The 14559-nt window shown below is 42.4% G+C and overlaps 1 protein-coding gene across 1 annotated transcript in view; it reads left to right on the forward strand.

Moving 5' to 3' along the window:
• Window positions 1-14559, forward strand: part of IPCEF1 (interaction protein for cytohesin exchange factors 1) — a 419927-nt gene that overhangs the window by 288164 nt on the left and 117204 nt on the right. Inside the window, exon 6 of the mRNA XM_075339684.1 lies at window positions 12969-13040. Coding sequence (XP_075195799.1) covers window positions 12969-13040 — 72 coding nt within the window. The remainder of the gene's footprint in view (window positions 1-12968; window positions 13041-14559) is intronic.

Consider the following 14559-nt stretch of genomic DNA (forward strand, 5'->3'; position numbering starts at 1 on the left):
TCTTCCCTTGGTTACCCGATGTTTACGCTGGTTACAGCTTACCGCAGCTGCCAGTGCCGGCTCCTGCTCGCTTCATTTCGTCGCTCTCTCGCTGTCACACACAGCGATGTGTGTGTCACAGCGGGAGAGTGACGACCAAAAAATGAAGCTGGACATTCAGCAACGACCGGCGACCTCACAGCAGGGGCCAGGTCGTTGCTGGATGTCACACACAGCGACAGCGACGGGACGTCGCTGCAACGTCACAGAAAATGGTGACGTAGCAGCGACGTCGTTGTCGTTGTCGCTGTGTGTGACACCAGCTTAACTTTATTCTCAAGATCCTGCCCCGAGACCAGAAGTAAAGGGGTGTAGACAAAAGTTTTAGTCCAATCAAGTATCGTAGGGTGGGGCTTCAAGGCACATGGAAATTAGCATATCCTCTTCTTGATTGGCTCAGCTCTGGCTTTAGGAATTTCTTTGTCCATTGTCCCACGTGCAAACAGGAAGCGGCAGCCATCTTTAAAAATACATGTGCTGGTATCTGAATATATATATATATATATATATATATATATATATATATATATATATATATATATATATATATATATATATATATATATATATATATATATATATATATATATATATATATATATATATATATATATATATATATATATATATATATATATATATATTATATATATATATTATATATTTTGTTAAGGAGAATACACTGAATATGCATGTGTGTGTGTATATGTATGTATATATATATGTATGTATATAATATATATACATATATATATATATGTATATATATATGTATATGATAGAGACAGAGAGATAAATATATGTATAAAATAAGTATATGTGTATAATATATGTGTATAATCTATATATATATTTTGTTAAGGAGAATACACTGAATATGCAATATACCTATATAAACGTATTAGTAAAAGAGAACAAAGACATGCATAGATATGTGTGTTAGTTTACATCTTACTAAACTATATACCTGAGTCTATGAAATGGCTGAATTAAGTATTTCTGGGTACTCAATTCTCATCCCCAACAGTCCCCCCTAAAGACTTACTTCTGCCATTTCTGATTTCTAAGGGTACTGTGTTCCCTTAGGAAGAGAGGTAGAAAGACCTATCGGAAAACCTGCCTAACTGAACGTTGAGGCATGGGCGGAGAGGGGAAAGGGTTTTCTTCACTGGTTTGAGACCAAGGACTCCTAGGCGAGTCCTCACCCTTTGTAGTTGGGCTTTCCCATGTCCCAAGGTTCTCTAAGTCCTCTCTTCTTCCGTTTATTCTAGCAGAATCGTTTTGTAACCGGGGGAGAGGGTCGTGTTGGTCTTTATGGGCATGTCGTCTGTCATACCTAGGTCTTCTGTTTCGAGTAAAGGAAAGGTCCCTCCTAATGTGACTTCAGCTGTTTTGGAAAATATTTTCTTTAAACACGGAATTACACAACCCAGAACGGCTAATAATATGACTAGTACTATACTTAAGGCGGTCCCTATCTGGATCAACCAGCCTTTAAAAGAAATCGTCCATCCAAAATAGTCTCCCCAGGGGTCAGTCACTCCTGAATTTTTCTTTAATTCTTCAGACAGTGTAGTAAGTTTCTTTATAGCTAAGATGACCTTCCCATCCACTCCAGTGTTATCTGGTATATATGTACAACAAACATCCCCCATCATTTTACAGACTCCACCTTTCTCTGCGAGGATCATATCTAAAGCCATTCTGTTTTGATAAGCCATGATGGAGGTCGGGTCTAGTTGTTCTGCCAGTCCCTGTAAGGCGTCACGTGTATAATTAACGAAACATTGCTGATTATAGTAGATATAATTAATCCAGTGTACATTTTTATTTACAGTAATTATGGGGATAATGGATTCGAAGCCCGCCCTGACTTGGTCTCTAGCTTTATATTCGTCAGGGACCCCCCTGGGCACTCCAATAGCGTCAATGTAAACATGTGGGTCAAAAGAGCCTTTAGGTGTAGTTTTACCGGTACGGTCATCGTCTGCACTCCGTTGAGTCCGTAAGCTGACTTTGATGTGTGCTATAAAGTCATTTTCTTTGACAGTGTGGTCAGCGGGGGCTATGTGTATAGGCATAAGTGCCTTAGCTAAAGTACATTATCCCGTCCAATTTCCTTCTACTCGTGATCGAATTTTCATATCCCCACAAATCCAAAACACATCTGCCACAGACTGTACCTGGTTAATTAAGTGATCACGGGTGAGATTGCTATAGGATCCACAGAACCCATCTCGAAATCTACCCATATCTCTCCCTTGACCACTCACATTATAACAGGTATAGTTGCCAGGGTATATAGTGATGCCTTTCCCAGGGGAGAAGGCCTTGGCTATTATCGGGTATCTTTTTTTTCCATTCTTCACATGCATTTCCCTCTGTCATATTTGTAAACAGACTAATAAGACATAATTCAGCTTCGTAATCTAAATTCAATGGGACAGTTCCTAAATGAGGTCTGGCTCCTGCACATACATAACAGTCTGACCTGTTGACTTGGTGTACTGTATATTTCATCCATTCTAACCACAGGTTAGTGTCTGTATAACCCTGTTCTACTGCATATACATCTTCCATGGTGGGATTAGCTATGGCTACCATACTGTGAAAGGTCTGAATATGTGTAAGCATTCGAAATACTGGTAGAACTTTTGTCATCTGTGATAACCTGAATTTTCCCAACCGTGTACAACCATTGTGTCCACCCTTTATATGTGTACCCAGAAGGTATATACCTTCATCCTGAGGTTGGGGGTGTTCTATGTTGAGAACTAAAGGGTTACACTGGTTATTTGTAGTACATGTTCTAGTGACTGGTGCACAGGAGAGTGTCATTCTGGTAAGTAAAGATCTACCCTTCTCATCCTGTTTATTTAAGGCTACACTTAGTTTGTACCCCCAATTTTCACCAGTATTCCACCCAACAGCCTTCCATGAGCTACATGTGTCTCCATATCCACCTCCTGTAACACATATGTACTGTTGTCCCTGTCTCAAGTTTGCCTGACATCCCATTTGGGGGACCCATCCTAGTTCACATTTCACTATATCACAGTAATCAAATGTAAAACTGACAACTTGTGTCGAACTATTGTACCAAAACGTAACCACATCATTTGTTTTAGTAACAGTGGCCTGAGACCACACAGATTTTTTTGAAAGGATAAGTATAAGCAGGACACTCAGTGCAGCTCTGGTGGATCGACCCTTCTGCAATGCGAGGCATGGATCCATGTTGTCCTGCCTTCGAGTTTCACGGAGGTGGGAGTCACCAGGATTATCTGGAACGGGCCTTCGTATCTGGGCTCCAGACAATTCTTCCTGACGTGTTTCTTAACCACCACCCACTCTCCTGGTTCAATGTGTGGGTGGCTAGATCTGTGTCAGGATCTGGAAGAGAAGAGAAAACTGCTGCATGTGTTTTAGTTAACTCTCGACTTAGTTCAATAACAAACTGCACGACTGAGTCATGGTGGTCAGACAAATTTTGAGGGAAATAAGACCCTAGTCTGGGGACGGAACCGAAAAGTATTTCAAAGGGGGTTAGGCCATGTTTTGCAACAGGGGTGTTTCTGACATGGTACAGGACTATAGCGAGAAGTTCTGTCCAGGGCAGTGCACTGTCTTGTGAGGCCTTGAGCAGTTTAGTCTTCAGAGTTGAGTTCATCCTTTCCACTTTCCCACTGCTCTGGTGATGATAAGGAGTATGCAGTCCGAGACTTGCTCCGAGCATGTTCCACAGTTCTTGGTAAATGTTATCTGTGAAGGCTGGTCCTTGATCGCTTTCGATGACTTCTGGCATTCCAAACCTGCACATGGTTTCTGTGATGAGTCGTTTAGCTGTGACTCTAGCAGTCATGTTGACTACCGGGTAGGCCTCGGGCCAACTGGAAAAGATGTCGACAACTACCAAAACATACTCGTACTTCCCTACTTTGGGTAGTTGTATGTGGTCCACTTGTATCCTTTGGAATGGATAAAGAGGCTTTGCCAGATGTTTTTGTGGTGTCTTCTCTGTTCATGCAGGATTACATGTTATGCAAGTCTGGCAGCTTCTAGTGTACGCGGATATTGCTGAGGAAATTCCTGGTGCGTAGTAGAACTTCTGGATGAGTGCCAACATTTGATTCTTGCCTCTGTGCGTACAACCGTGGGCCCATGCTACTACTGCAGGGAACATTCTTCTTGGTAGACAGACTCGACCCTCGAGCTTCCAAAGTTTCCAATCCACTTTGGCTCCCATCCTCTTCCATTCTTGTCTTTCATCATATGGAGCATGGATCTGTTCCAATATGAGTTTATCATATGGAGTCCTCCCCACCTTGTTGCCTGAGTCTTCTGGTTGTGTAGTTCTCCCCATCCTGGTTGTTACCATGAGTAGAATATCCGCCAATTCTTCCGGTTTCTCTCGTGCTGCCGTCTTCGCTAGTTCATCAGCATAATGATTGCCAAGTGCTTCTGGGCTGTCCAGCCGTCCATGCGCTCTGACCTTCATGACAGCTATCTCTGTGGGCAACTGAACTGCCTGCAACAGTCTCTGGACAAGTACCGCATTCTTCACTGGAGTTCCAGTTGTAGCATACCTGCTGTCAGTATAGATGTTGACTTTTTCCTTCTGCCGCTTCACATGCCTTGATGAGAGCTAGCAATTCTGCTTCTTGTGCTGACATGTGGGATGGTATGGCTCCCGATGTAATTGCCTGATCCAGAGTGGTCACAGCAAATCCCGTGTAGAACTTGCCGCCATCCCCGTACCGAGAACCATCTGTCCACAAAGTAAGGTCTGCATCTGGCAAAGGTGTTTCAGATACTTGACAAGGTGTAGTAGTTTCCTTTTCCATCTCCTTTAAGCAATCATGGCTGCAAACAGGGACATCAACCATGTCGCAGGAGCTGCAGCGTTCATGGGCTTCATGCTGACATATGGGGTAGTCCCCCCTAGAAAGCAGAAGAAGAGTGGCGGGATTCAAGGTGGTACACCGCTGTAGAGTAACGTTGTCAGAAAGTAGTAGGGAACACTGAAGATAAAGGTGACGTTGGGCAGACAGGTGTCTTGGTTGAGTCTGGTCAAGAATCGCCTTCAAATCATGGGGTGCTTGAACCACCGTGGGGTGGCCAAGGGTAATGTCGGCCGTTTTGTCAAGAAGAAGATGTGCAGCATGGACCGCACGAAGACAGGTGGGTGAGGCCCTTGCCACAGGGTCTAGTCTGCAAGAGTAGTATCCAACTGGGCGTTTTCTGGAGCCATGATCTTGTGTTAACACTCCGGAGGCATGGCCATCGATCTCATGAAGAAAAAGAGTGAATGGCAAGGCATAGTTCGGAAGGCCCAATGCTGGGGCTGTTAAGATGGCGTCTTTGAGTTTTTGAAAAGCCCAGTATCGTTTGTCATAATCCTCAGGAGAGTCGTTGTATGTAATATGATTGGTCTTGACAGCGTCGTACAACGGTTGCATGATCCTGGAAGCGTCTGGTATCCATTGTCTGCAATAGGTGATGAGGCCTAAGAAGGCTTGCAGTTGTTTGATATTCCTGGGAAAAGATAAAGCATCAATGGCCGCTTTCCTGTCCTCCGTGAGATGTTTACAGCCTGGTGAAATACAATGACCAAGGAATACGACTTTGGGTTGGCACCACTGAACCTTTGCTTTAGAGACCTTACAATTTTGGGCTGCAAGGAACTGGAGCAAAGATACGGAGAAGTCGTAGCAGTCTTGTTCACTTCCGGCACAGAGGAGTAGATCGTCCACATACTGTAAAAGAGCCACTTCTGGATGCTCTTGCTGCCATGCTGCCCGAAACACCGTGTCTGCAAATTGGGATTCTGATCTGGCTTATATATCCTGAGTCATATTGCAAAGGATTGTTAAAAATCCACTTGTGACTTTTAGGATCGCTACTTCCAATAGGTGGTGCTGTGCTAGAGTTTGTCTCCTTTACTGGAGAGACAACTTGCTGCCATGGTGAGAGAATGATAGACATTGCTTGAGTGAACTGATTGGGGCTGTTTTGTGCTCCTTGTGGCATGACTGTCCAGGTATACTGGCCCTCTTGGAAGGTGAAAGCAAACAGATATTGACAGTCCGGGTGTAGAGGTACACTGAAGAAAGCATTGGCGAGATCAATGACAGTGAAAACGGTCGCTGAGGGTGGGATCTGTCCAAGAAGAGTATGTGGATTAGGTACCACTGGGGTCTCCAACAGAGTAGCAGCATTGACGGCCCTCAAATCTTGCACTAACCGAAACTTAGGAGCTTCTCCTTTAGACGTCTTCTTTTCGACAGGAAACAACGGCGTATTGCATGGCGAAACACAGCGAATGAGGGCCCCGTTTTCAAGGAGAGCTGATATTTGCAATTTGAGTGATTCTTCCTGGATGGATTTCAGAGGATATTGCGGCACTCGAGGTAGCTGGGCCCCAGTTTTAAGACGCACCATAACGGGAGGTACTTGCAGACGACCAACATCTTCGGGACCCGTTGACCATAGAGACTGTGGTATAAGAGCTATAACACTGTCAGGTATTCCATACAAGGGATCGTCTCGATACAGTAGCATTATAGGCAATGCTGAGACAATACACATGTCTTCAATTCCCTCCGGTGTATTGGGATTGTGGAAAGTTACCGTCATGCCATCTGAGTCAAAATTGATGTTGGCTCGGAAACTGTGTAAGAGGTTGGCACCCAGAAGATTAATGGGACAGGTAGGCGACACCAGGAGTCTGGTCAAAACTTCAGGGAAAGGGCCGATTGGGACCGGCACTGTGAGTTGGTTTTTAGTTGGTGTGCCATCTACACCAACACAAGTAAAAGTGTCTGAAGTAAGAGGAACTGACAATGGTAAGTCTTGTTGTCTAATAACAGTTTTGGCCGCACCTGTGTCCACCATGAATTTGATTGGGTTCTCATCTACCAGTAGGGTGACTGCAGAGCAAGGGGAAAAGGCACTTATGGTAGAAGCCATGGCAGGTTCAGGCGTGCCTGACCATCATTGTGGCTGTTGTTGGGCCTGAGCTCGATCACCTTGTTCAAGCGGTGGCCATTGTCTTCTTGGTTGCCGATTTATCGACATTCCGAGGATAGCACCTATTGGACGGTGTTCGACAATCACGTTGGATATGTCCATCCCTTCCACATCGGAAAAAAGGGCCTCGGAATCCTCTCCGATCAGGGTAGTTTTGAAATTGTGTTGAAGGTTCGGCCGTAGTCGGATGGATGGCGGGAGGGTACACTTGCGTAGGAAATGGTGATACATTAGACATGACGTATTGAGGGTCCTCAGAGTCCTCTTCCGTCAGGACAACCATCGCCTTCTTGGAGGTATTCTTCTGGAAGCTCTTTGCTATAATAATAGCATCTGTCATGGTAGCATTTTCAATTTCAGGGTGAGTCTTCATTATATTATTCCTGAGCTCCTCCCTCAGGCCAGCGACAAAGGCTTGTGACAGAAGTTGGGCCTGTGGCTTAATTTGTTGTGAGAATCCGAGGTCTGCGAACATCTGTGTGAGTCTGGAAGCGTATTTTTCAACTGACTCTGCTTGTTCTTGAGTCACATCCTTAAGGCTAGTAGCTTGATCAGATAAACGGTCTTGTGCCCAGGACTTCAACTGTTCGCAAAAAGTGACACCAGATTGCCAGGTTTCTTCAGAAGACAGGCGAGAATCATTCAGGGCCCCTTCCATGACTGTCCAATAAGAGTCTCCTGCTTTAATTTGGGCCAATGACCTTAAATCTTGCCATGTAGCTGCATACATCTTCTGGATTTGTACGATACGGCGGTAGAATGGCATAGGTTGGGCCTCTGGGTCTGGCAGTGTGGAGACTAAGGTAGCTGCCTGTCCAGGAGTAAACTTTATATACATCAAAGGTTCTGAGTCATCCTTGTCAAGTATAGCTTTCTGTGTCCGGACTGGTACTTGATCACTTGCATCTTCATAATAGGTAGTTTCCTGGAGGTGGTAGTGGGTTTGGATGGGTGGATATATCCTTGGAGTGCATCCTGGAGTGCCTTTACAGTCGCTTCCAAACTTCCGACTAGACGAATTTCTTGCAAATTCAACATCTGGCCATGGATTAGGGGCATTATGGTTTTAACAATCTCGTTAGCATAAGCTCGGATAGGAAATCAGAAAACTCCAGCTGAAATTGCGGGCAAAGCTATTGACCATAAGGGCATCTGGGTCTGAGGGGTCTGGGAAGCGTGTAGGATGGCTGCTTCGACTGCCTCTCGAAGGATCCGGCAACTGGTGTCATGTTGATTGGAATCATAGAGTGGGCCAACTGCACAAATGACTAGATTTCAGGGCAGGTTGCTAGGGCCTGTAATAGCAATGCGTCCTGGTTGGACAGGGCCTTGTGTACGTACTAGGGCTTCTGAGTCACATTGAATAGATTCACCCCAAGCCTTGACTATATGGGCAGCTAGGCCACCTCTGTGGCACAGGTGACTGTTGGCAGGATTAACCACAGCTCCTACAGACATAGTGGTGATGTCTCCTTTTCCAACTGAGAGGAGGAGGGTGCCATTAGCACAGGCATAATAGCGCTGAAAGACAGGGTCCCATTCCTCGGATACCGTAGAAAATGAATCCTGTGATCCTCCATCTGTATGGGGGTTATCATAAGTTACACCCTCCTGTCCGGGTGGATCCAGATCAATAAGCTCATGTGACAGTACAGAACGGGTAGTATGTGGTAGGGGCCTATGAGGTTGCAAAACTGGAGGTGCCACTGAGGATGCTGAAAGATTGGGACAAAGCAAACTGGGTTCAGGCACCGGGCTATAATAGGTGCCGGCTGGGGTGATTACTGGACAAAGTAATTGTGGTTTATGAGGTGTAGCAAGATGGCCACCACAGGAAGTTCCAGGCATCTGACGTCCGGGAGTATTGCCATGTTGGGACACTATGGGTGTACTGGGAGGGGCAGAAGCTACGGGCAGTGCCAGGGGCGTTACTTTTAAGGGCTCTAAACTAGTTTGCATTACAGCATGCAAAGGAGGGGTTTGGTTAGTACCGGATACAGTAACTGCTAAAGAAGGAGAACAATGGGGCACAGTTGGAGGAAGACATTTAGTGATGTCAGAAACAGCAACAGGCAAAGGTGGGTAAAGGGGGGGACTGTGAGCTATAGCAGGCAGTGAATGAGGTCTTTGTCCTCCACAATTATAACAAACATCACAATAATCAGGATTTTGGCAATCACAAACAGGGCATATCCACCCGCCTAGACCAACCCCTGGACCGGCCGTGGTACTATGGTAAGACGGCAGCAATGAGGTTTGTGAATCTGTCACTTGAACCTTTCATTTTTCACTTAAAACATAACCATACAGTTTAACATATCCTTGGTCCACTTCAATCTCCTGCCAGCCCTCTTTCTGCAAAACTGCAGCTGTCCGAATCCAAGCTTTTGCTGTATCTAACAGATTATTATCTTCAAGTATCCCCTTATTGGAGGTCAATATGGACTTCCATAAACTGGGCTGCAGCCTGCCATCTGGTGGTAATCCAACTATTTTACACAATTTGTTACAATTTTTCGTATATTTTTTTCCTTCTCGTCTTCGAACTAAAATACTAGCGCTCTCAGCATTCTCCGGAAGAACCGTTTTCCTTCTGAACAGAGTATACATAGTGCTTTAATTGGACCGGCCGTTTCCAACGGAATTCTTTCTCGCATCATCCGCGTTTGTAATGAGCAGACAGTGACTCGCATCTAATACGCAGGAGAATACGCTAATTCCAGCACCTTTAACTTAACTAAAATGAAATCCTTTCCCGCCTCGTTTGCGTATCAAAATGGAAACAGTTGCCGGCGTCTAAAACGCAGGGGAATCCGCTAATTCCACTTTAAGTTACCAAAACCCTTCCCTCCTCATCTATTATCTATTCAATATTTAATATCTAATATTTAATAAACAGTAAATGTGTTATCTGCAACACAGGGGAATTGCTAGTTCTGACACTTCTGTTCAAAAAGAAAACAACTCAACTGAAAATACCGAAAAACGCATGAACCCGTTAGTTTCTGTTCCAATCCAAACCAAAATAGCACTTGTCTTTCTTTCAAATCATTACAACTCCTTCGTTTGCTTTACTACACAAAGGCTGCAGCTACGTCCTGTATGTTAGCCCACTGACCCCTCCTTTCTCCTCCACAGCTGCGTGGGTAAGTGGCCCCCCCCTTCCTCCTCACTCCGAGCAAATACCTGGGCTGTCTTCACCCCCTCTTTCCTTGCTTTCTTTTGTTCTCAGTGAAGAGATGCAACCATGTGGCTGGGCTCTACCAGAGTTGCTCCAAACAGTGATGGATAAGTGACCCCTCCTTTCTTTTCCCTCTTAGTAAAAGCAAAAACTGCAGGCACTGGGCTTTCCTCCACATCTCTATAGGTAACAGCAGGCAATAAACACTTTGCAAACTAAATCAGAATTAAAGTAGAGAAATTACGAGCCCAATTAATTACATATTAATCCGCACTATATACAAATCCGCGGGCACAGCAGCTACTCAGAAAGCCCTGATTTCTCCCTCTATGCAACTCAGAAATACAGACAGTCAGATCGTATGACCCACGGACCCTATGACGCTATGGGGTCTGGGTCCGTCTCTTTGTTCTTAAACTACCGGTGAAATATTCAGGCCCGCTAAGGGTCAATAGCGTCAACACCCCTCTCAGATCATAGATCAAACCCTTCGCCACAGACCATCGAAATCACAGGTAGTATTCATATACATTATATATGACACTTACCTGCGAATTTTGAGTGATCAGCTCTGTTTCGGCGGTCTCCGGGTACTAGGAAACGATCCCCTCGATCCGAGAGAGAAATTCGGCCAATCTTTCTTACGGAAATCTCAGCAGTGCCTCCAACTGTTAGGGATGCAGGACACAAGCGGTCCCCTGGGATCTGGCTGCTGTTTCAGATTAAAATGTCGTGTGTGCACGGCGAAAAAGAATAATAATTGGAATCAATTATGACTCTTCCTCTCACGACCAAAGCTGAGGCCAGACTAACTTTATTCTCAAGATCCTGCCCCGAGACCAGAAGTAAAGGGGTGTAGACAAAAGTTTTAGTCCAATCAAGTATCGTAGGGTGGGGCTTCAAGGCACATGGAAATTGGCATATCCTCTTCTTGATTGGCTCAGCTCTGGCTTTAGGAATTTCTTTGTCCATTGTCCCATGTGCAAACAGGAAGCGGCAGCCATCTTTAAAAATACATGTGCTGGTATCTGAATATATATATATATATATATATATATATATATATATATGTATGTATGTATGTGTGTATATATATATATATATACATGTATATATATATGTATATGTATATATATATGTATATATATATATATATATATATATATATATATATGTGTATATATATATTTATATAATATATATATATATTTTGTTAAGGAGAATACACTGAATATGCAATATACCTATTTAAACGTATTAGTAAAAGAGTAAAAGAGAACAAAGACATGCATAGATGTGTGTTAGTTTACATCTTACTAAACTATATACCTGAGTCTATGAAATGGCTGAATTAAGTATTTCTGGGTACTCAATTCTCATCCCCAACAGTGTCTGTGGCCAACTTTTTTGAAAAAATGAAGACTCTTGTTGGAGTCCACTTGCTGTGTTTTACATGATTTTAGAAGGCCATGACATGCCTATATTTGTGTCTTCTCCTCCTTTTACTCATCCAGCTCTTTTCTTTCAGCATGAGTATATGTACCTGTCACTTTTCCATGCGTTTGTGGTGTCTTCTGAGTTGTTTGTCACCTTTTGGACACCTTAGAAGGTGTTTTCTAAGTGTTTGTGTTTGTTTTGAGTGGGGTTCAACGAACACACCCGCCGTTCTACGAACTGAACCGAACTCGAACGCTAGAGGAGTGGCTCATCTCTATACAAAATTAATTAACTTGATTGGAAAAAAGATCAAAAAATGAAATAAGAAGAGGTGAAAATGCTGTATCTATCCCAAAATGTTATCAATTTCAAAAACCTTAGCGTTGGGTGAAACAAGCCCTCAAACAGCTCCATCAGCTGAAAAATTACAATGTTATGTGTCTTGGAAAACAGCAACATAACAATTGTTTTTTAGTAATCTCTCAACTTTTTTTTATTCATTAAATTAAAAAAAATGCATGCAAATTTAGTATCACTGTAACTGTACTGACATAGAGAATCATAGTGCCAGGTGATTTTTATTACACAATGACTACCATAAAAGCAAAACCCAAAAAACATTTTTTTTTCACAATTTCAATGCACTTGCGTTTTTTTTCCATTTCCCAGTACATCACATATTAAAATGAACAATGTCCTTCAAAAGTACAAATTGCTACACAAAATAAACAGATGGCTATGTTGGCAGAAAAATAAAAAAGCTATGGTTCTTACAAGAAGGGAGAGGGGGAGGGGGTAAACAAAGGACCAAAAATCACCAGTCCTTAAGGTGATAAGATGAGCAAAGTGGGCAAGAACATATTTTCCTGAAAGTCCTTGGAGTTCTATATAAGCTTACCAACTGATGAAAATATCCTCGTCCCATGGAATTGTAGGACACAAACCGGTAATGTAACTGCCAGCAGAGAACACAGTATGAGAAGCTGCAGCATATATCTGTGAACACTTTGCCCATATCTGAAAATACAGTTTTGACTAAAAAAAGATGCATTATACAACTGATAAATTTGCGTGTATTATTCAAGCTATCATATACTAACATAAAAAGATAAAGAAAAGAAGAAAATAGAAGTTGTTGTAAGATGTAGAACACAAATACATGCAATGCTTTAAAAAAAAAAAGATTGACTTGTATAATTACATGGAAGAACTGAGTAAAATTAGTCCGGAACAACTTGTTTGTTATATTTACATTTATTTATTCATTTTGCTTCTTTTAAAGTGCTATAAAGATCAGTCATTCAAAGACCAAGAGCTTTTATTTTGCTGCCGAAAATAGAGAGGAGATGAATAAGTAAGTAGCAAGATAAGTTAATTGTATCTGAACAATTATCTGTCTTTTACCCTAGTTTTTATTCCAAATCAAAAAATACTGTTCTGGGGTCTTCTCTGCCTCATAGCATCATTCATTGTCCACCCTACGTTTCTCCCTGTTGGGTTTCTGTATGACATGCATCTATCAAGCAAATTCTTATCTACGTTGTTTACTTGTTTACATTGACTTTTTATTTGTCACGTTATCCTTTTTATTGGAATATAATTTAAAATGTCTTAACCAGAGGGTTAATAACTATTTTTTAAATATCTCTGAGCTTCAGATCTTCATCCTGTTGTACCACAGAAAGGAGTATAGTCATTGGGTCATTTCTCAACACGATGGCGCCTCTTTTAGATTCTCTTTTGGCAAATTGTTTGTACTAACCTGAATGTGAAACTAAAATTTGTATCCCTTATTGACCTACAAAAACTAATTTAAGAGAACTTGCTCTATATTTTTCCCATGCATAATTAGATATGTGCAAGGTCTGTATTGGATTTCTAATGCATTTGCGCCCTCTAGATCTCCTCTCTTTATTTTAGTCTGAGCCAAATATCTCTCTCTCCTCTATTTCTATTGCTTTTTTTGTCCTGTTTATTTCTTACAAATCAGCTTGTTTTTCAGGCTCCCTAACAAAATATTCAATTGTCTCCCATGATAAAAACTAATGTGGCAATACAAATACACTCCTCAATATTGAAGTTGCAAGCCTAAGAAGAAAAAGTCATAAAGTTATGGAAATCACAGGATCAATTAATGATGAGCAAATTTTGAAAAATGGAAACAAAATTTTCAAAACTTTTTTAATGTATTCAGTATTGAGTATGAGTGCCACGTGCTGATATACCCACCCTTTCATGTCTTGGCATACTATCAGTGAGATCATTAATGGTTGTCTGAGGAATGTTCTGACACACTGAATGCACTTTGGGCACATAAATTATCCAGATCTGCTGTTGTCCACTTTCTTTGTAATTGAGGACCAATGATGTCCCATGTGCTCAATGGGAGACAAGTCCGAAGATGCTGCAGGCCATGGTAACATGTTTAGGTCACACAGGCTGCACACAGCATGAGCAACATGCGGACTGGGTTTGTCGTGTTGAAAAATGTCTCATGGGACACTTTCATGTTCTCTCTTAATTACGTTTCCAATCAAAGACCAACGTGAAAGACCAACGTGGGATTCATCTTTACTCATTCTTTTTCATCTTTTCAATATTAGTAACTAGAGATGAATGAACCCAAACAGTAAAGTTTTGGTTTTCATACTGATGATGGACTTTACAAAAAAAATCAGTCTTTGAGTTCGGGTGCTTTACGTATGCTGACTACTCGATCAAGCATCGGTGTGCTCAGGTATGCTCGGTGCTTAGCCACTTGCAGTGTCTGAATGGCTTGCACTGGGGGTAAAAACAGCATTATCGGATGTAGTGTGCACCAAACAAAAAAATAAAATAAAAAAACTCACAGTCCCTCCCCCAGACGTGATCTG

The sequence above is a fragment of the Anomaloglossus baeobatrachus genome, chromosome 3 (genome assembly GCF_048569485.1).
Source record: "Anomaloglossus baeobatrachus isolate aAnoBae1 chromosome 3, aAnoBae1.hap1, whole genome shotgun sequence".
Taxonomy (NCBI): domain Eukaryota; kingdom Metazoa; phylum Chordata; class Amphibia; order Anura; family Aromobatidae; genus Anomaloglossus; species Anomaloglossus baeobatrachus.